General features: G+C 60.9%; 1 protein-coding gene across 5 annotated transcripts in view; it reads left to right on the top strand.

Annotated features, from left to right (window-relative positions):
• ST3GAL2 (ST3 beta-galactoside alpha-2,3-sialyltransferase 2) overlaps positions 1-16,369 on the top strand; it is a 55,764-nt gene that overhangs the window by 26,968 nt on the left and 12,427 nt on the right. For 4 of the 5 annotated variants that reach the window (XM_075940582.1, XM_075940586.1, XM_075940585.1 and 1 more), the window contains exon 2: positions 12,521-13,643. In XM_075940582.1, the coding sequence (XP_075796697.1) occupies positions 13,314-13,643 (330 nt within the window). In that variant the 5' untranslated portion in view covers positions 12,521-13,313. Of the gene's footprint in view, positions 1-134; positions 281-12,520; positions 13,644-16,369 lie in introns of those variants that run through there. The other variant, XM_075940584.1, reaches the window with a different exon arrangement.

Raw genomic sequence — 16,369 nt, 5'->3', positions numbered from 1 at the left:
CAGTCCTCTCGGCTGCTGTGTCGCCTGGATCTGTCGCCTGGCCCGTCTCTCTGTGCGCCCTGCGGTGGAGCTGCAGGAGGGCAGGAATCTGTAGCGTCCAGGCAGCCTTTCCCTCTCCGAGGTCTGCTCCTTGCTGGGCAGGGGCGCGGCGCCTAACTGACCACGCTAGCGAGGCTGCAGGGCGAGCAGTCCGGCAGGGTGTGGCTGGCCACGTGCGGGGGAACGGTCAAGGCTTGGCTCGGTGAATGGTTGCCCAGTTGGCTCTGCTGGGAGGTGCAAGGTCTGTCCAAGGGACACTGGGAATGTTTGGGTTACACGGGGGAGCATGGGGAGGGGAGACGGAGGAGGGGGTGGGGCAGAAAGGTGAGAGCTGCATGGGGCTTCCAGCGGCAGGTGGCATCTCTGCTTGGCTCGACTGGTCTCACCCCAGCCGTACCTGGGGGCAGGCCTGCCCCGGGCGGAGCTCTCTGAATACGAGATCAGTCCGGCACCGGCGAGGACAGGACAAAGGTGTGGAACATAACCCAGCATGCGGGACTCTTTTGTATATCAACTAACAAGCTCCATAATGCTTTGGGAGCGGCGGGGGAGCGGGCGTTTTATCGTCATCTGACAGGTGGGGAAACTGAGGCGTGGCAGTGCAGTGACTCCCCTGAGGCTGCCAGCGAGTTGGGAGCAGAGCTGGGATGGACAGAAACTCTTGTGCGTGGTCCCTGGAGCAGTTTTCTTTTGGGCCGAGGAGGCATGGAGGAACCCAGGCATTGTCTGCATCCCCTGCTTGGTCCCTGCCCGGGCTCAGGCTGCTGGGCTGCAGAGGGCAGGGGTCATATCTAGGCCAGTCCAGCCAGCTGGCGGCTGTGGCATTTCCCTCCCGGGCCCCTTTGAATCACTGGGCCCTGGGCATCCGTCCCCTTTTTCCCCCCCTTCCTTCCGTGAGGGTGGGCCTGGTCAGTTGTGGGGAACCCCGTGTGTAGAAAGGCCGTAAGGGACCGCTGCGATCTACTCAGACCAGTACCACCCGGGCTGGAAACCTGCCCCCAAATCATTCCTAGAAACGAGATCTTTTCAGAAGAGCAGCTAGTGCTGGAGAAGCCTCCCCCCCCCCCTGTCGTTGGTAGGCTGCGCCAGTGCTGAATTACCCTCACTGTTAAACATGGGCGCTGTGTTTCCAGTCTGAATTGATCTAGCTGCCACTTGCAGCCCTGGTGTCCGACCTCGCTCTGCTGGACGGAAGAGCCCGGCCTTAAGTATCTGTCCCCATGTTCGATACTCTCCGGGTGCGATCCACTCATCCCGTGACGACGTACGGTAAATTGAGCTCCTGGCGTCTGCGTGAGGCACGTTTTTCTGACCCTTTCGGCTCTTCCCTGACCCCTCTCCAGTGCAGGAACATCTGTCTTGAGTTGCGGGCACCAGGACTGGGCACTATGCCGCCGAACAGAGGTGAAATAACCTCTCTGCACCGACTCGAGAGTCCCGTTGACGTGTTCCCAGCTCCCGCTAACCCCAGTGGTGCAAAATCTTGCCTGAACAGCGGTCAGTTGGGATCAAGCTCAGATGTCCGCAGTGCTTCCCTTAGGCTATGTCTACACTTGCGGCTTCTTGCGTGAGTAATATGCAAATGAGGCTAAGCGTGGAATATCACTGAGCCTCATTTGCATACCTAATGAGCCACCATTTTTTTCAGAAGAGGCATTTGTGCCAAGAAGGAGTGTCTACGCTGCCCCTTCTTGCGCAAGAAAAACCCTCTTGCACAATGCCGTTCTTCCTGTCAAGTAATAGGTGTGACGGCGTTGCGCAAGAGGGGTTTTCTTGCACAAGGGGGGCAGTGTAGACGCTCCTTCTTGCGCAAGAGCGTCTTCTGAAAAAAATGGTGGCTCATTAGGTATGCAAATGAGGCTCGGCAATATTCCACGCTTACCCTCATTTGCATATTACTCGTGCAAGAAGGCGCGAGTGTAGACATAGAGTGGTAAGTAATAGAGATGCAGCCGTGTTAGTCTGGTCTAGCTGAAACAAAAGACAGAACTATGCAGCACTTTAAAGACTAACAAGATGGTTTATTAGGTGATGAGCTTTCGTGGGCCAGACCCACTTCCTCAGAAAGCTCATCACCTAATAAACCATCTTGTTAGTCTTTAAAGTGCTGCATGGTCCTGTCTTTTGTTTCCCTTAGAGTGCGTGAGTGTTGCATTGTCTGCCTAGCAATCAAACTTGGAAGGCACGGAGGGTTCCTACTATAGGACCTCAAGAGAGCAGAGACGGAGTTGAAAGGTTGGGAGGCTCTTTACTCGATGGAAAAGGATAAAGGGAAACGGAACAGTCTACAAATGTTCAGTGGGGGAGAATTTCTGCTGGTCAGAAGAACAGACTGGATTTTGGTGTATACCTTTGTTGCACAAGTGAGGCCAAATGGTAGGGCTGCCAGGTGTCCCATTTTTGCCTGGACCGTTCGGTATTCGGGGGTCTCCCCATCCTGTGAAAAAACCCCAGAAAATACCAGAATGTGAAATGTCCGATACTTCCTGTTTCTCTCAGATGGAAGTCTGGTGGGGACAGTTTTCCTCTGGTGGGGAAGTGAGGAGTGTGGGGACATTTAAAGGCGCAGTGACTTTTTTTTTTTTTTGGCTCCACCAAGTTTGCCATGTTTGTGATTTTTGGTTGAAAGCATCTGGTAAGCCTACTAAATGGCCAAGACCCACAAGTTAATCAGAGACTTAATTATTGCAAATTGGCCGGGGAGGGAGGGGAAATCCCTAATGATAAAGCTCATGGAGGTCTTGGCCAAAACAGCCTCTCCATGAAGGCTTGAGATGGTCTCCAAGCTGTGGAGCCTCCTGGGATTTTGTTGGACTCGAAAGCGAATCTCAGGATTTGGGTGGTGGGAGTTATCCATCCCAATCTGCTTTGATTTTCCTCCAAGAAACTTGGCTAGCTGCGAAGGGGACTTTATCTCCCAGGCTTTGAATCCGTGCGAAGTGGAGGGGCCCCATGTTTAGTCATCTCGGTTTCCACTGCAGTTAATGTTACAAGGGTCCGTTGAACATCGAGTAACTCCGGCTGCCAGGCCTTTAGTTTTACTGTTCCAGACGAAGCTGCTCTAATGGGCCTGAGTGTCTACTTGTCCTCCGCTTGGGGTCTCTCTGTTTCATAATGATTCCCTCTAGGCAGAGCTGGACTGGCTTATGGCAAACAGCTCATTAGCAAACGTTCTCCTCAGAAACGTTAGGAATTTCTCCATCCCAGTCAAGCATGAATCTCTCCACTGACTGGCCAAAAAAAGGCCTTTCCCAGTCTGTCCAGGGGAGAAATAATTTGGGTTGCAATTTTTCAGTAACCTGAAATTACCTTTTGGTTGGATCCTCTGCCATTCCACCCCTCCAGTGCAGCTCGGGGCTGTTTGCATTTCTCTCGAGTTTTGGGCACAATGCAATAGCTTTATTGTGTTTCAGCTGGTCTAATAGCGCTGTGGCTTCTAAACTGGGTAGTAGTAATCCCACGCTCCTTCGGTTGTTGGTTCAATCGTCCCCTTCCTTCCTAAGACGGCGAGGCAAAGCATGTTTCATTCTTGAACTAGGAACAAAGTTTACAGCTTCATGAAGAGCCAATCACTGGAACTTAGAGATGCACTTCAAATCCATCTAACATTTGCCAAGGTTCGTTTGTTTGCTTTAAAAAGGTGCCGTTTTGCAACGTAGAAGAAAGATACCCAGACATTGACTCTGGTGTGATCTGTATTGTGTTGCTTAAAAGAAACATTCTCACATTCTTGCAATGTCTATTAGAGAACGGGGCTTGCTGGAATCTGTTAGGAAATGTGGTTATTTTTAGAAGGAACGATAGAGACATGAAAAATAGGAAAAATGTTTGACCTGAAAGGGCGCTTTGGAAGGGATTTGAACTTGCTGTCACTGAGAAGTTACATTGGACCCTTGGCAGCAAGGGGAAGATTGGTGTAAATAATGAAGTTCTTATCGCTAAAAGTTGTTGGGGGAGAGGGGTTTTTTCCCCTCCGTTCTTTATGATGCCTTACCCACCAGTCTAGTCGGATGGTCTGTGTCGATACTCTTCTGGAGTCGCTGCAGCATCTCCATAATTGCTTCATTCTAATTCTAGCAAAATTATTTGTTATAAATAATACAAGGATTTCCCTTGCAGGCCGGTCTTGTCCCGCTTTGAATGAAGGTGATAGAAATCCCCAGAGCAATTAAAAGGCTTAATTGGATGATAGAGGAGGTATTTTGCCAAGCAAAGAGCCAGCTTTTTACGGATGGCCACTCAACTCTAGAGAATCATCGTGTGCTCTCACATTCAACTATAAATACTGGTGCGCCTGGGGGAGAAATGCGACACAGCCCTCCTTGATTTGAAATCTGCCTTTGACAGCACAGGGTGCCTCTGGGGGAAACTCCAAGGACTGGACTAGAACCTTTTTTGGAGAGCACCTTCGTGGCTGAACCGTGGCCAGACTAGGCTAGGGTGGAAGGATCAGCTAAGTGACCCTGTTGCTGTTCCAACAGATGTGTGTCAGATTTTTTTTTAGATGTTCTATTAATGAGGGAGTGAGTTTTTTCTCCCCCCTAAAGTTCTGATGCAGCCAGTGTGGGTCCGCTAGTCCCCAAAGAGTTGTGTGATCCCACACTCCTTGGGACCTGTCAGGAGGTAGAAGCTGTGGGCATGCTAAGATAATGACCTTTGGTTAAACAACAAGAGCTGAACACTGCATTGAACGGGACAAGTCCTTGTCTCATTGTGCTTTTACATACGGGGTGAATGGGTGAAACATGTACAGGAAACTCAGGGTGAGTCATCCCTGAAGACGGTTTGTTTTCCTGCCTGCCCTGGGCGGGTACTTGGATTGAGAGCAAAGGCAGAGAGTTCAGGGTTAAAGTCTGTGGAAATTCAGGGCGGGAAAGATCTTTGGTCGTTGGAAGTAGGGCAAAACTTGGGGGAAATAGGGTCTCCCTGACAGCACCTCAGCCGCTGTGCAGAGAAGGGGTAGAGGAACGTTCTGTTTCAACTAACGCCTCTTAATGATTGGTTCTGACTTGGTGTTGGCGGAGGAGCGGCCCTGCAGGCCTTGCGAGCCCATCGCTCTCTGCATTCTTGGCGCATTTTGGACGCCATTTGGTCAAGACCGTAGCAATCCGGTTTGGAGCTGAAAGTATTTCTAAGCCGCAACCCATGTCCCCCTTGCGGAAAGCCACCCCTGGACGTGAGAAGTACGTGGGAATTCTGAGTTAGAAGCCAGGGCGGGGCCTTGGTTGTGCTGAGCTCACACGATGAGGCTTGGTTCTCTAAACGGGCCCGGCGAGAGCCCAGCTGAAGAGTTGCCATGCTACGTACCAGGCCAGGTCTTCTCCTGTCCTCCCCCGGGGGCTGTGTAGTGACTGTGTGGTCAGAAGGGGGTTGTGCTGGGATGCTTAGGGGTCATGCAGGCAGATGTCCTCCTGGCTCTCGCCCTGGTAAAAAGAAAAGGTGTGTGGAATGAATTTCCTGTACGGATCCCGTTTTTCTTTTCCACAGTTGTGCTTCCGTGGCTTCGCTTTCTTGAATGCACTGGGCGGCTGGGCGCTTTCATCGGAGCTCAGGGAAGGGTTTTGACCCTGGTTTTGTATTGAGGGAATTTCATCCTGATTCCATCGGAGCATTGGGGCTAATTCCTAAGATGCTGGACCAAGAAATCCCTGAAGCAGGGAGCTCTCTTAATGCCTGGCAGCGTCCCCTGGCATCCATTTAGGGGGCTGAGCCCCTCTGCTTTTGCGAGGGCACGGGACTGAGGCCTGTCTATCTCCTGGAGGAAGGGGGGTGCCTGCCCAGCAGTTCATGGCTGTGGAGCTGCTGGGAAGCTTGGTCTCCGTTCAGCTTGTTCCCTTTGGCCCTGGGGCCGGTGCCGTGGGCTCAGTCCGGCAGGCTGCGGGAACGTTGTGGAGCACGTGGCGATGGAGGGGTGAGCCATCCCGGCGTGGCCACACACGTGGCTTTCCCTGTGTTCATAAATCATTTTTAATGTGATTAAAATAAATGCCGATTAGGGCAGCGGGAGCATATTCCTGGGCCTTGCAGGCCTGCTGGCGGGGAGCGAGGGAGGCAGATCTCAGCTGTTCGGCCAAAATAAAAGCTGATGGGATCAGCGGCATTAGCATAAGCCTTTGTGCCGGGCGCGGAGGAGGCCGCTGGCGCCGGAGATGAGCGCTGGGGCAGGCGGAGGCGATTTGCCTCGTTTGATCTCTCGCGGGGCCTGCAGGGGGTGTTGGAGGGCTCCCACCGGGGCTCCCCGGATCCGTCCTGCCTGGGGGACAAGAATGAGGACGATGGTCCAGCGTGTGGGCCAGGGGACTGCGGCTCCCCAGGGGCTGTGGCTGGGCTGAGGGGAGACCCTGGGCCCCTTTCCCTGCCTGAGATGCGAAATGGCCCTGGTTCTGAGCGCGGGAAGGGAGCCGGCCACCAGGCCAGCCTGTGACCGAGGCAGCAGCTCAGGCGCCCGACGCCCCGGGACTGGGGGGGCTCTGGGGAACTAGGACTCTGCGCCTGTGGGGGGCTGGCGGCGGAGGATACCTCATGGACGAGACACCCGCGGTTCTTGGGCCGCCCACTCTGACCGTGGCCCGGGAGGCCTGTGGGGAAGGAAGGGGCAGCTGACTCGGCCCTGCTGCTGTGGGAACAGGACCCGGCCGAGCTGGGCCGGGGGGTAGGTCAGGGCTTGTAGCTGGACAGCGGTGGGGAGGGGGCAGCATTTCTGCCCCTTACCCACTGTCCCCTGCACCGAATGCTGCACTTGGGGGGGGCATCGCTCCACCACAGGGTTTCCCGGAGGCCCCCGTTGTGCCGGGGGAGGTCGGTGAGCGGCCCTCAATCGCCCTGCGACTCTCTCCTGTGCACGGTCCCCGCTGGCTCGTTCTGCCGAGCAAGTTCCAGGCCTCTGGCAAAGGGGTTTTAAGGGAGTCGGATGCCTGGTGCCAGCGTCGCGCTGGCAGGCGGCGCCGACCCTGGCACCTCCGGGGCTTCGTGCAGGAGCCTCTACGGCGGGAGCTAAAAGCCACCTGGCTCCCAGCTACGGCTGCAGGGCAAACTCCTTCTCCCTGAGCGGGCCCAGTGCCACGCCGCAGGGCAGCGCCCACCCCCGGCAGGTGGGCGAGTTACGGCCGCTCTCCGGCTCCTCTCCGCGTGCCCCGGGCTGGCTGGGTCTCCCTCTGCGTCAACACGCCTGGCTGAGAAATCCGAGCTGCAGGGCACTCTCCCAACCCCAGCCAGGCAGCGGCGTCTCCCCCGGGCCTGAGACGCAGCCCCCGCTGGGACTGGTGCCCGGTGACACGAGACGGGCGGTTAGGGCTGGGAGTGGCCTCCCGTGGCTGCTGGGGAAATGCAGCCACCTGGCTTCGGGGGCATGTGGCAGGGGATTCTGCTGGGCCGCAGCGTGGGTCAGGGCAGGTCACAGTCATTGCTCCAATGACAAAGCAAGAGCCGTGCTTCCGTAGGTCCTACGGGGGGGACACGCCCAGCACGGGCCACAGGCACAGGCCCAGCTAAGGGAGGCAGGCTCCAGCCCCGCCCCTTCTGCCTGAGGCCCCGCCCCTTCTGCCTGAGGCCCCGCCCCTGCAGCAACCACGCCCCCTCCATGGAGCCAAGCCCCGCCCACGCCCAGCTCCTGGCCCGTTGGGGAGCACCACGGCCCCAGCCCTCCTGGGGGGTGAGCAGTTTTGGGAAGGCAACGCCTGCTGTGCTGAGGTCCCATGGTTCAGCCGTGGGCAGCCTGGCTGACAGTCCCGTCCGGAAGCCACCTTGTCTCTCGTGGACGTTTCTGAAGCGAGTCTCTCCAGCATCCCAGCCTGCCCCCGCAGGCTGTCCGAGGGCCTGGCTCTCCTGGCCGTGCGTGCTGCGTGTCCCGCTGGACAGAGGCTCTCGCAAGCTGTCCACAGCCGCGCCCCCCTGCCACCGTGGAACGGGCCCTACGAAGCTCGCCAGAGAGCTGCCGAGAGGAGGGGCGGGGCTGGGCTCCCGGGCTGTGATTTTTACAGGCTTCGCGGCGGCCGGGGGCTCGCAATGCGACTCCCCCAGTGTGGGAAGAGCTGGGCGCCTCCGGAAACGCTCCCCGGGCTGAGCGTTGAGGAGCCGATTTTCAGCACGGTCACGTCCCCGTTAGACACCGATTCCTTGGCTGTTCGCGCTCCGTCCCTCTCTGCCTCTTGCTCGTTTTCCCTCCATCGCCCAAGCTGAGAGAGTCCTTTCCCTGCCCCCCCCCAGTTCCCACGCAGTCCCACTGCGCCGCTGCGTCGGGCTCGCTCGCCCGCTCCTCTCCTTCGAAGATTTCTATTGATCCGGCGCTTTCACGGGCGTGCATTTAAAAACAACTGGCTCTGGGCCAAGATCGCCCTGCACGGCCGCACCGAGTGCACTGGCTTCTCGTCCTGGCCTGGGCCTCCCGGCGTGGCACGTTCCACGTGCATGCTCGCCCTGGGTGGCTGAGGCACAGCACGTTCCCATGAACCCTGCCCTCCCGGGCCGCAGCTGGGCGAGGATGTGGGAGGTGACTCGGCCGGGGTGCTCCGGGGTGGGGAGACTTACGGCTGCGGTGGGGGAGGAAATGCAGCGCACGGCGGGCTCGGAACGGGGCCGGCGCGGCCTCTTCGTTCCAGGAGGAAGGGGTCAGCGCTTCCCTCGCTACAGCTGTCTGCCCGCAGAGCGGGGGCTGCTTGGCCAGGCCCCGGGGGAGGGTGCCTGGGGCGCAGAGCTGCCACGTGGGCGGTGCTGGGCTCTGTGGTGACCCTCCCCTCTCGGCGTGCCCAAGGGAACCCGCTAGTGGGGCAGTTCTTGGGGAAACTTGCCAGGAGCCCCAGAGAGGGAGCCTGTTCCAGCCCGGTTTAGCTGGCTGGAGGAGGGATGCGCAGAGCGAGGGCCCTGCCTGAGGGGCGGGGACAGGTCGCTGTGCGGGGAAGGCTGGGCTCTGCCCTTGGGCCGGCCCCGGTCCCGTGGAGAAGCCAGACCAGAGCTGCCGCGGCGAGGTCTGGGGCCTGGTCAATGCTGTTGCGTAGCCAAGAGGAGCCTCTTCTGCCCCGGGGACGGCAAGCGAGGGGGAGAGTCTGGCTCTGAAAGGCGCCTGGAAACAAAGCGGGATGGGACACGGGGGAGGGGCGTGTTGGTTCTCTGCCCTGCACAGTGCCGGGGCTGGCGAGCCATCAGGTTAGGGAACGGCACGGCCCGTGGGCCACGGCTTTCCTGCGGCAGGCAGCAGAAGGGGTGGGGGCTAGCTGAGGAGCGGCAGGCCGGGGAATGGACAGAGGGGCTCCGAAGAGGAAAGTGGGCGGCGGGGAGGGATTGGCTCCGGATTTGGTCCCCACTTGGGTTCCTGGTCTGCATGCCCCAGGCAGCGGCGTTGGGGTGCTGCGACGGGAGGCGGGGACGGCTCTTCCCTGAGGGAAATGCTGGATCCCCGGGCCCGCTGCCTATGCCAAGGCAGCTGCTGTGTGCCACGGGCTCCTCTTGTCCTGTCCCTTCGCGGGCCGCCTTGGCCTCCCGCGTCACTGGCAGGGAGCCGTTTGCCCAGCTCCGCACTGGGGCGGTCTGAGCGCCTCGCTGCGGTGCTGGCGCCGCTCTCGTTGCCCCCCCCGGCCGCGGGGCCGGTGCGTTGAGCTGCAGAGTGAGCGATCTCGGCCAGGCCCTAGGAGTGCCAGGGCTGCCTGCTGCTGTGCCTCTTTGGGGTGCTTGGCGAGGGTAGCCCCCGGCTCCGTCTGCCTTCCCCCTCCTCATAGCATCCCGCCGCAACGACAGGGTCTGAAGCTGCTGCAGGTGCCAAGTGAAAAGTGAGGACCTAAAAGGTTACCCAGTTACCGGTAAACATCACCCTCTCTGGCACACTTCCAGGGCATGCTTACCCAGGTACCTGGTGGCCTGTCAGGGATGTTCAGCACTTCTGCCTTCCGCCTTTGAAATGTACAGGAGTCCCAGCGGGGGCTCGTGTGCATGTCAAAGTGGAAGCACCGCATGGAGCCTGGGATCAGCTGGGGACTCCCCAGCTGAACCTGGGCTCTGCGGGGCGCTGCCGCTTTGAAGTACCCCCCTCTTCTGCCCCTCCCCTGGCTGCCTCTATCTGATGGAGGCAGCCAGGGGGGTGGAAGCGACTAGTCGACTATCCGCTAAGCCAGAGCTACTCAACTTTGGAAGCCCCGGGGGCCACAATGATACTCACAGCACATGCGGGGGCCGCAACTTAAATGTGGTTGCAGAAACATGCAAATATATATGCAAATATATGGAAATATCTTTGTTCACACTGATGGGCATGAATACAAAGCGCTTCCCACAATGCCCCAGCACCTCCTCCCTGGGGGCTAGAAACGCCTGCACCCATCTGTTCCAGCCAGCCCGTCCGCTTGCGTCTTTCAGTGCTCACCCCGCCTTGGAGATGCCTTGCCATTGTGGAGGCCACGTTCACCCGTGGGCTGTGCTGAGCCCCACGTAAATCCAAACCACCCCACGGGCCACAAACAAATGGGCCGCATGTTGAGTAGCCCCGCGCTAAGCCTTTATCAGATAGCCGACTAGTCCTTCACATCCCTAGCGGGGCGCCACTCCAACCCGGACAGCCCAGTTAACTTGTAACACGTTTATTTTACAACCTGGCGAAAGTGAAAGCAGGGCTGTGGGGAGCAGTGGAAGGAGGGGACAGGAGAGAGAACTCATCCGTGTGTCGGCAAACCCGCTGCAGGAGGCAGGGCTGCGAGGTGGGCTCGGAGTGGCAGATATCCTTTCCGTCACGGTGACTTCCTAGAACACCAACCAGGGCGCGTGCGTCTTAATTGCTGAGGTGTGACGTAGTGGGGGTACTTGCTGGGCTGTGGTGACCCCTGCTGTCTGGAGCAAGACCCAGCAGGGAAAACCTCATTATGCAAAGGTGACTCAAAAACCTGTCTGACCTGCGGCCCCCCATGGGGAGAAACAAAGGGAGGTGGATGCTGCCCTGGCTGTGGGCAGGGCTGGAAGAGGGGGAGTGAGTTCCTGGCTGGAAGGCAGGGAAGAAGGAGCTGGGGAGGGGGGCTGGGACTCCCCTATCTCAAGGGGGGCACTGAGGCCTCTTAGCCCCAGTTCCTGTAACCAGATTACATCTGTGCTGCGCTGTGCTGGAGGAACAATAAACAACCTCCATTCTACTGGCTGGTGCAGTCTGTTCATGCCATTTCGGGGTGCAGGAGATGGGAAAATCCCGACGCGTTGTCACATGAGGCATCATCTGGAAGGAAGAATTGACTCCGAAAAACAAGCAGGGCCAGTGTGGGACTCCTTGGGGAACCTGCCCAGTGCCCAAAGAGCCATCCTCAAGGGCGCAGGCTGGGCCACTGGACAAGAAGAAGCTGGTTTGGAGGGAAGGGGACGGCAGCTGTAAACTATAAACAGCCCCGTGCAGCAAGGGGCATGGCTAGCGATGGATTATACGTCACATGCTAAGGATGTAGCAAACGGGCCTTGGCTCCAAGCAAGGCAGCGGAGCGCTGATAACGGGACTCGATTGAACTGAAGAAGCCAAGGGAGATCACGTCAATGCAGAGCGGCGTGGTTTCTGGGAAGAGAGATCTCGTCCAACTCGCTGGGTCTCTTTTTTAGGAGGTTACTCGTGTGGCTGATAACGGTCGTGGCGTTGACACACTGGACTTTGGCGTCTGCACGGCATTCCATGGCAGAGTTCTTTAAAGAGAACCCAGCTGGGGCGATGTGAAATACACAGGCGTGCTCCGGGGATTAAACACTGGCCAACGGATAGGTCAGGCAGTGCCACTGTACAGGGGTGCCTGCCTGCCTGCCTGCCGCGGGCGAGTTCATATTTTTCTCACTGCACTGGAGGGAAGCGTAAATCGTCGGGGGTTTTGTTTGACAGGCGACCGGCGGCGCAGGGGCTAGATCCTGGGCATGGGAGGGGTCTCCAGGCAGCGAGGGACTCCCCTTGGCTGCCAGCCCATCCTGCGGAGGCCCCCTGGGCCATGTGCCTACCTGCCCACAGGGGCCGATGGGCTCAGCATGAGCTCCTGCCCCAGACAGGTGTGAAGAGGCCTCTGTCCGCACCTGGCAACGCTCCGTTGTGGTTAAGGGCTGAGCTCCCCGCCGAGTTTGCTCCTGGCTTGCGTTCCCCCTACTGTGGGAGCCCTGGGCCTCTCCAGGCAGGTGCCCCTAACCACGCAGCATCTCCCAGGAGATGGACTCGCCCGGGGCCTCCCAACCTGGTGCCCCCCGGAACAAGGGACCCTGCAAAGTGCTCTCGGAGCAGGGGTACCCCTTCCTCCCCGGCGCGCCACGTACGCCGTGGCCTGCGTTCAGAGCGCGCACGGGGTGGGCTGGGGGCAGGGGATACGTGGCAGGACTCTCCCTGACCGCTCCTGGGAGACCTTCATTCGGCTTCGCCGGGCCCCGGAGGGCCGCAGGGGATGCCATCGGCTGTGGGTTTAAACGCCGGGCTTTTGAAATGCTTTGCTCTTAGTGAATTTTTTTCCTCTCTGTTTCTCTCTCCTCCCCCGTCCCTGCCCCACTGCAGTTCTGGGCTGTGTCACAGCCGGCGCCGGGAGGCTGAGGAGAGGCCTACGCAGCGAGGAAGGCCAAGCGGGGTCCCTGAGAGCATGGGGAAGGGCTGAGCGGGGGCCGTGCGCACAGCCCGGAGGGGGGGCTGCTGTCGAGCGCGCCCCGCGGAGCCGCAGCTGTTCCCAGGCCCTGCCACAGATGTGGAGCTCCTCGCCGGCTCAGCTGTCTCCCAGGCAACCGGAGCCGGGAGGCCCCCTCAGCTGCCAGGAGACGCGGATGGAAAGCAGCCGCCAGCCAGGTGCAGGCGAGGCAGGGAGGGGACGCGGCTCGGCGTTCCCCTGAGATGCGCTTGTCTTCCGCCCCCCGGGCCGCCCCGCGCAGCCGGTGACCGGCCGGCGCCAAGACGTGCTCCCTTCCCGCCGTCGGCGCTCGCAGCCAGCCTCTCGGGGCGGGGAGATGAGGCGCCCAGCTCCCCTCTGGGGCCTAAGGCAGGGGGGAGCCCCCGGTGCCTGTTAATTCCGGGCGTGAGGATGCCGTGGAGAGCCCCGGGGACCGGCAGCCGGACTGCCTGCCCCAGCCCATAACGGAGCAGCCGGGCCTGCCCCTGTGGGTGCTACAGGGAGCTGGACGCGTCGCTGAGCCCATCTGCAGGGCGCCCGGCCAGCCTTGCCGCCCCCGAGCGTGCCCTATGCCCTTCAGCCGCCGCGGGGAGGGCGGGCAGCGGACTGGGCACGCAGGCCGGCAGCCAAGCCAGCGGCCGCGGTGACCCCCGCCCCGGCAGGCCGGTCCTTTCCTCTCCCCGCTCCACCATGAAGTGCTCCCTGCGGTTCTGGTTCCTCTCGACCGCCTTCCTGCTGGTCTTCGTCATGTCGTTGCTCTTCACCTACTCGCACCCCAGCATGGCCTACCTGGACCCCGGCGGCCCGGGCGGCATCCACCGGGTGAAGCTGGTGCCCGGCTACGCCGGCATGCAGCGCCTCAGCAAGGGCGGGCTCCTCGGGCCCGGCTGCCCCTGCCGCAGGTGCACGGAGGACGTGGGGGCCTTGGAGTGGTTCAACAGCCACTACGACGCCAGCATCTCCCCGGTGTGGACCAAGGAGAACACGGACCTGCCGCTGGACGTCCAGAGGTGGTGGATGGTGAGTGAGCCCGGCCAGGCCTCGCGTCGGTGGGTCTCAAGCCCTCGCTCTGGGAGGGGGTCCCCTCTGCCCCCCAGCTTGCCCGTTCGCCCCCCTGCAACCTCCCCTCTGCTCCGCAGCTCAGGCTCCGGAAACCGTGCCCCCCCCCTCCCCCCCCGGTCCCTGTGGAGCCCAGTCCCAGTGACGTTCACACGCAGCCACTGGGCAGCCCCCAGGCAGCCCCCTTCCTTAGTCCTCGGGGGGGGGGGTGTCTGCTCAACCCACTCCCCCCTAGGGAGTCTCCTAGGCTGAGCGCTGCCCTGAGAACTCCTGTCTAGCCCCACTGTCTTCCCTGCGGGCTGGGCGCACCAAACAGAGGGGGACATAGGGGACATAGGGGTGCATCTGTGCCTAGCCCACAGGGAACAGTGTGGTCTAGTGGTTAGTACACACAGCACAGCTGGGAGTCGGACTCTCCTTTGCCCACCCCTGGTCAAGTCACTTTCTCCCGGGAGCACAGCGCTGTGGTTCTGACCTGCCGGCACATGGTGCAGGTGTAAAATCACACCCCAGTGAGTGGCAGCAGAGAATCAGGCCCTTGGCTCCCATCCTAGCTCTGCCTCCGACTTATCCCAGCCTTGGGGGAGTCACTCTGTTTCCCCACCTGTAAAATTGGGTGAGCCTCGCCTTGCAGGGGGGTGCCCCCAGAACGTCCTCCCCCCCCCCCTCCGGTTCCTAGTGCACACGGTCAGGATAGACCCGTCTGCTCTGGAGGTGAGCACGCAGCCGGTCTGGCGTGCTTTAACTGTGCAGCAAGGGAAGATCCTGTGTCCCTGCTACCCTGGCTGGAGAATCTGGCAGGTTCCTGGTGCAGCCGGCTTGGTGCTGTTGCAGCTGCGGGGGCTGTGGGAGCAGCCGGCTCGCCTCTCTCAGGGGCCAGCGGGAGGCAGATTAAGGATGTGAAAGCGTCACTGGTTAACCAATACGCTTGATGCTTCTCCGTTTCCCTTGACTATTGCACTGTGCCGGGGGCGCTGGCGAGGGCACCGTGCCAAGCTGGCAGCCAGAGCCCCAGGCACGGCAGCAGCCGGGATGCTGGGGGTGTGGGGCTGGCAGCAGGATCCCCCAGTAAAACACGGGCCTCCCCTTAGCTCCCCGGGAAACCTTTACCCGTGTTGTTGGCAGTGCACGTTCCTGGCATCCCTAGGGCAGCTATCCCCCTGCCCAGGTACAAGGCCAGATTGCTGGGCGTGGGGGCGGGAGGGAAGTGCTGCTGCCGGCGCCTCCACCCTGCACACAGAGAGCGTATTCCCTCCGCAAGGCGACGGCGACGTGAAAATGAACCTTTTCGCTCTCGGCCTGCTGCTGGGGGCCTCGTGCCACGGGCAGGGTGGGGGCCGTGGGTCTCAAGCCAGCTGTCCCTCCATATGCCTGCCTGGTAGCTGCCAAGAGCCACTTGGACATCGCAGCCTCACAGACGTGCAAGCGCCTCTAGCTGCTGCTGTGGGGAGGGGGCTCGGTGCACGTGGCACCTGGACCAAAGGCAGTGTGCCCAGTGCGGCAGGCCAGGCGAGCAGCCCAGGGCCTGGCGGCTGCCTCCCCCTCCAGAAGGAGGAGGTGTTGGCCACTGCAGCTCGGCCTGGCTGCGGTCCCCAGTGCCTGGTCTGCACTCCCGCTCTGCCTGCCAGATAGGATCGCCTTGCCCATGTGCAATGCCGGGCCGTACGGGGTGGGGGTGGGGACTTATGGGTGGCAGCTGAGGGCCCAACTGTGGCAGGCAAGTCCCAGCCCCGCCCCTTCTGACGGAGGCCCCGCCCCTTCTGACGGAGGCCCCGCCCCTTCTGACGGAGGCCCCGCCCCTTCTGACGGAGGCCCCGCCCCTTCTGACCGAGGCCCCGCCCAGTGGTGCCAAGACCCCGCCCAGCCCTGAAGCCCGATCCTTATTGGCCAGCCGGAGGACTCCCAGATTGAGTGTCCGCTTTCAGGCCTTCTGACAACAGCCAGCACAGTTGACGGAAGGGCTGAGGGGGGACCCCAACCCCACCTCCTCAGGAACATTAGCCCCAGGGGTAGGGTGCTCACCAGGGCTGGGGGATGGCTGCAAGTCCCCTACTGCCTGCTGTGGGGAGGCCTCTGAGGCTGGCTCTACCCTGTGGCTACGGGCTGTCCGGGAGCGGAGCGGTGCTGCCCTGGTGCAGGGCCGGGAACGTGGTTGTCCCACCTCCCAGGCGAGCGCCTGAACCCCCCGGGCTGCAGAGTCCTTCTCACTCCTTCCCCGGCACGGCTGGGTCCCGTTCGCAGCCCGTGGCATGCCAGGGCAGTGCTGCTAGCCGGGCATGGGGACAGCCACGTCCCTCCGCCCACTGCCCCAGCCTGGCTGAGCACCCCTAGACACCGAGGGTGGAGTGGGGGCAGGCTGCAGGCTGCGCAGCAGCTGCTGGAGTGGAATGGCCTCATGTCCAGCAGACAGCCTCAGCTCGCCATGGGAGCAGGTGTGTCGGGCTGGTTTAAGTGTCGATGCCAGCCCCGGACAGACCCCACCCTGAGACTGGCGCTGCTCCGGGGTGACCCAGCCAGCCCTGCACGCTGCTGCCCCCCCCCGGGGGAGGGGTCTTCAGGGCAGATGGAAACAGGCCGGTGGGTGGGAGCTCCGGGGTGCGTCCCTCGGCAGGGATGGGAGAGGCTGGGCTGGCCCCAGCAGCTCTGGCGGCGTGGGGTCTCGGAGCCAGTGCTCTGACTCTCAGTGC

Source organism: Pelodiscus sinensis, chromosome 12 (genome assembly GCF_049634645.1).
Source record: "Pelodiscus sinensis isolate JC-2024 chromosome 12, ASM4963464v1, whole genome shotgun sequence".
NCBI classification, from domain to species: domain Eukaryota; kingdom Metazoa; phylum Chordata; order Testudines; family Trionychidae; genus Pelodiscus; species Pelodiscus sinensis.
The sequence above is the reverse complement of the archived record's forward strand: the minus strand, read 5'-3'. Positions and strand labels throughout refer to the sequence as shown.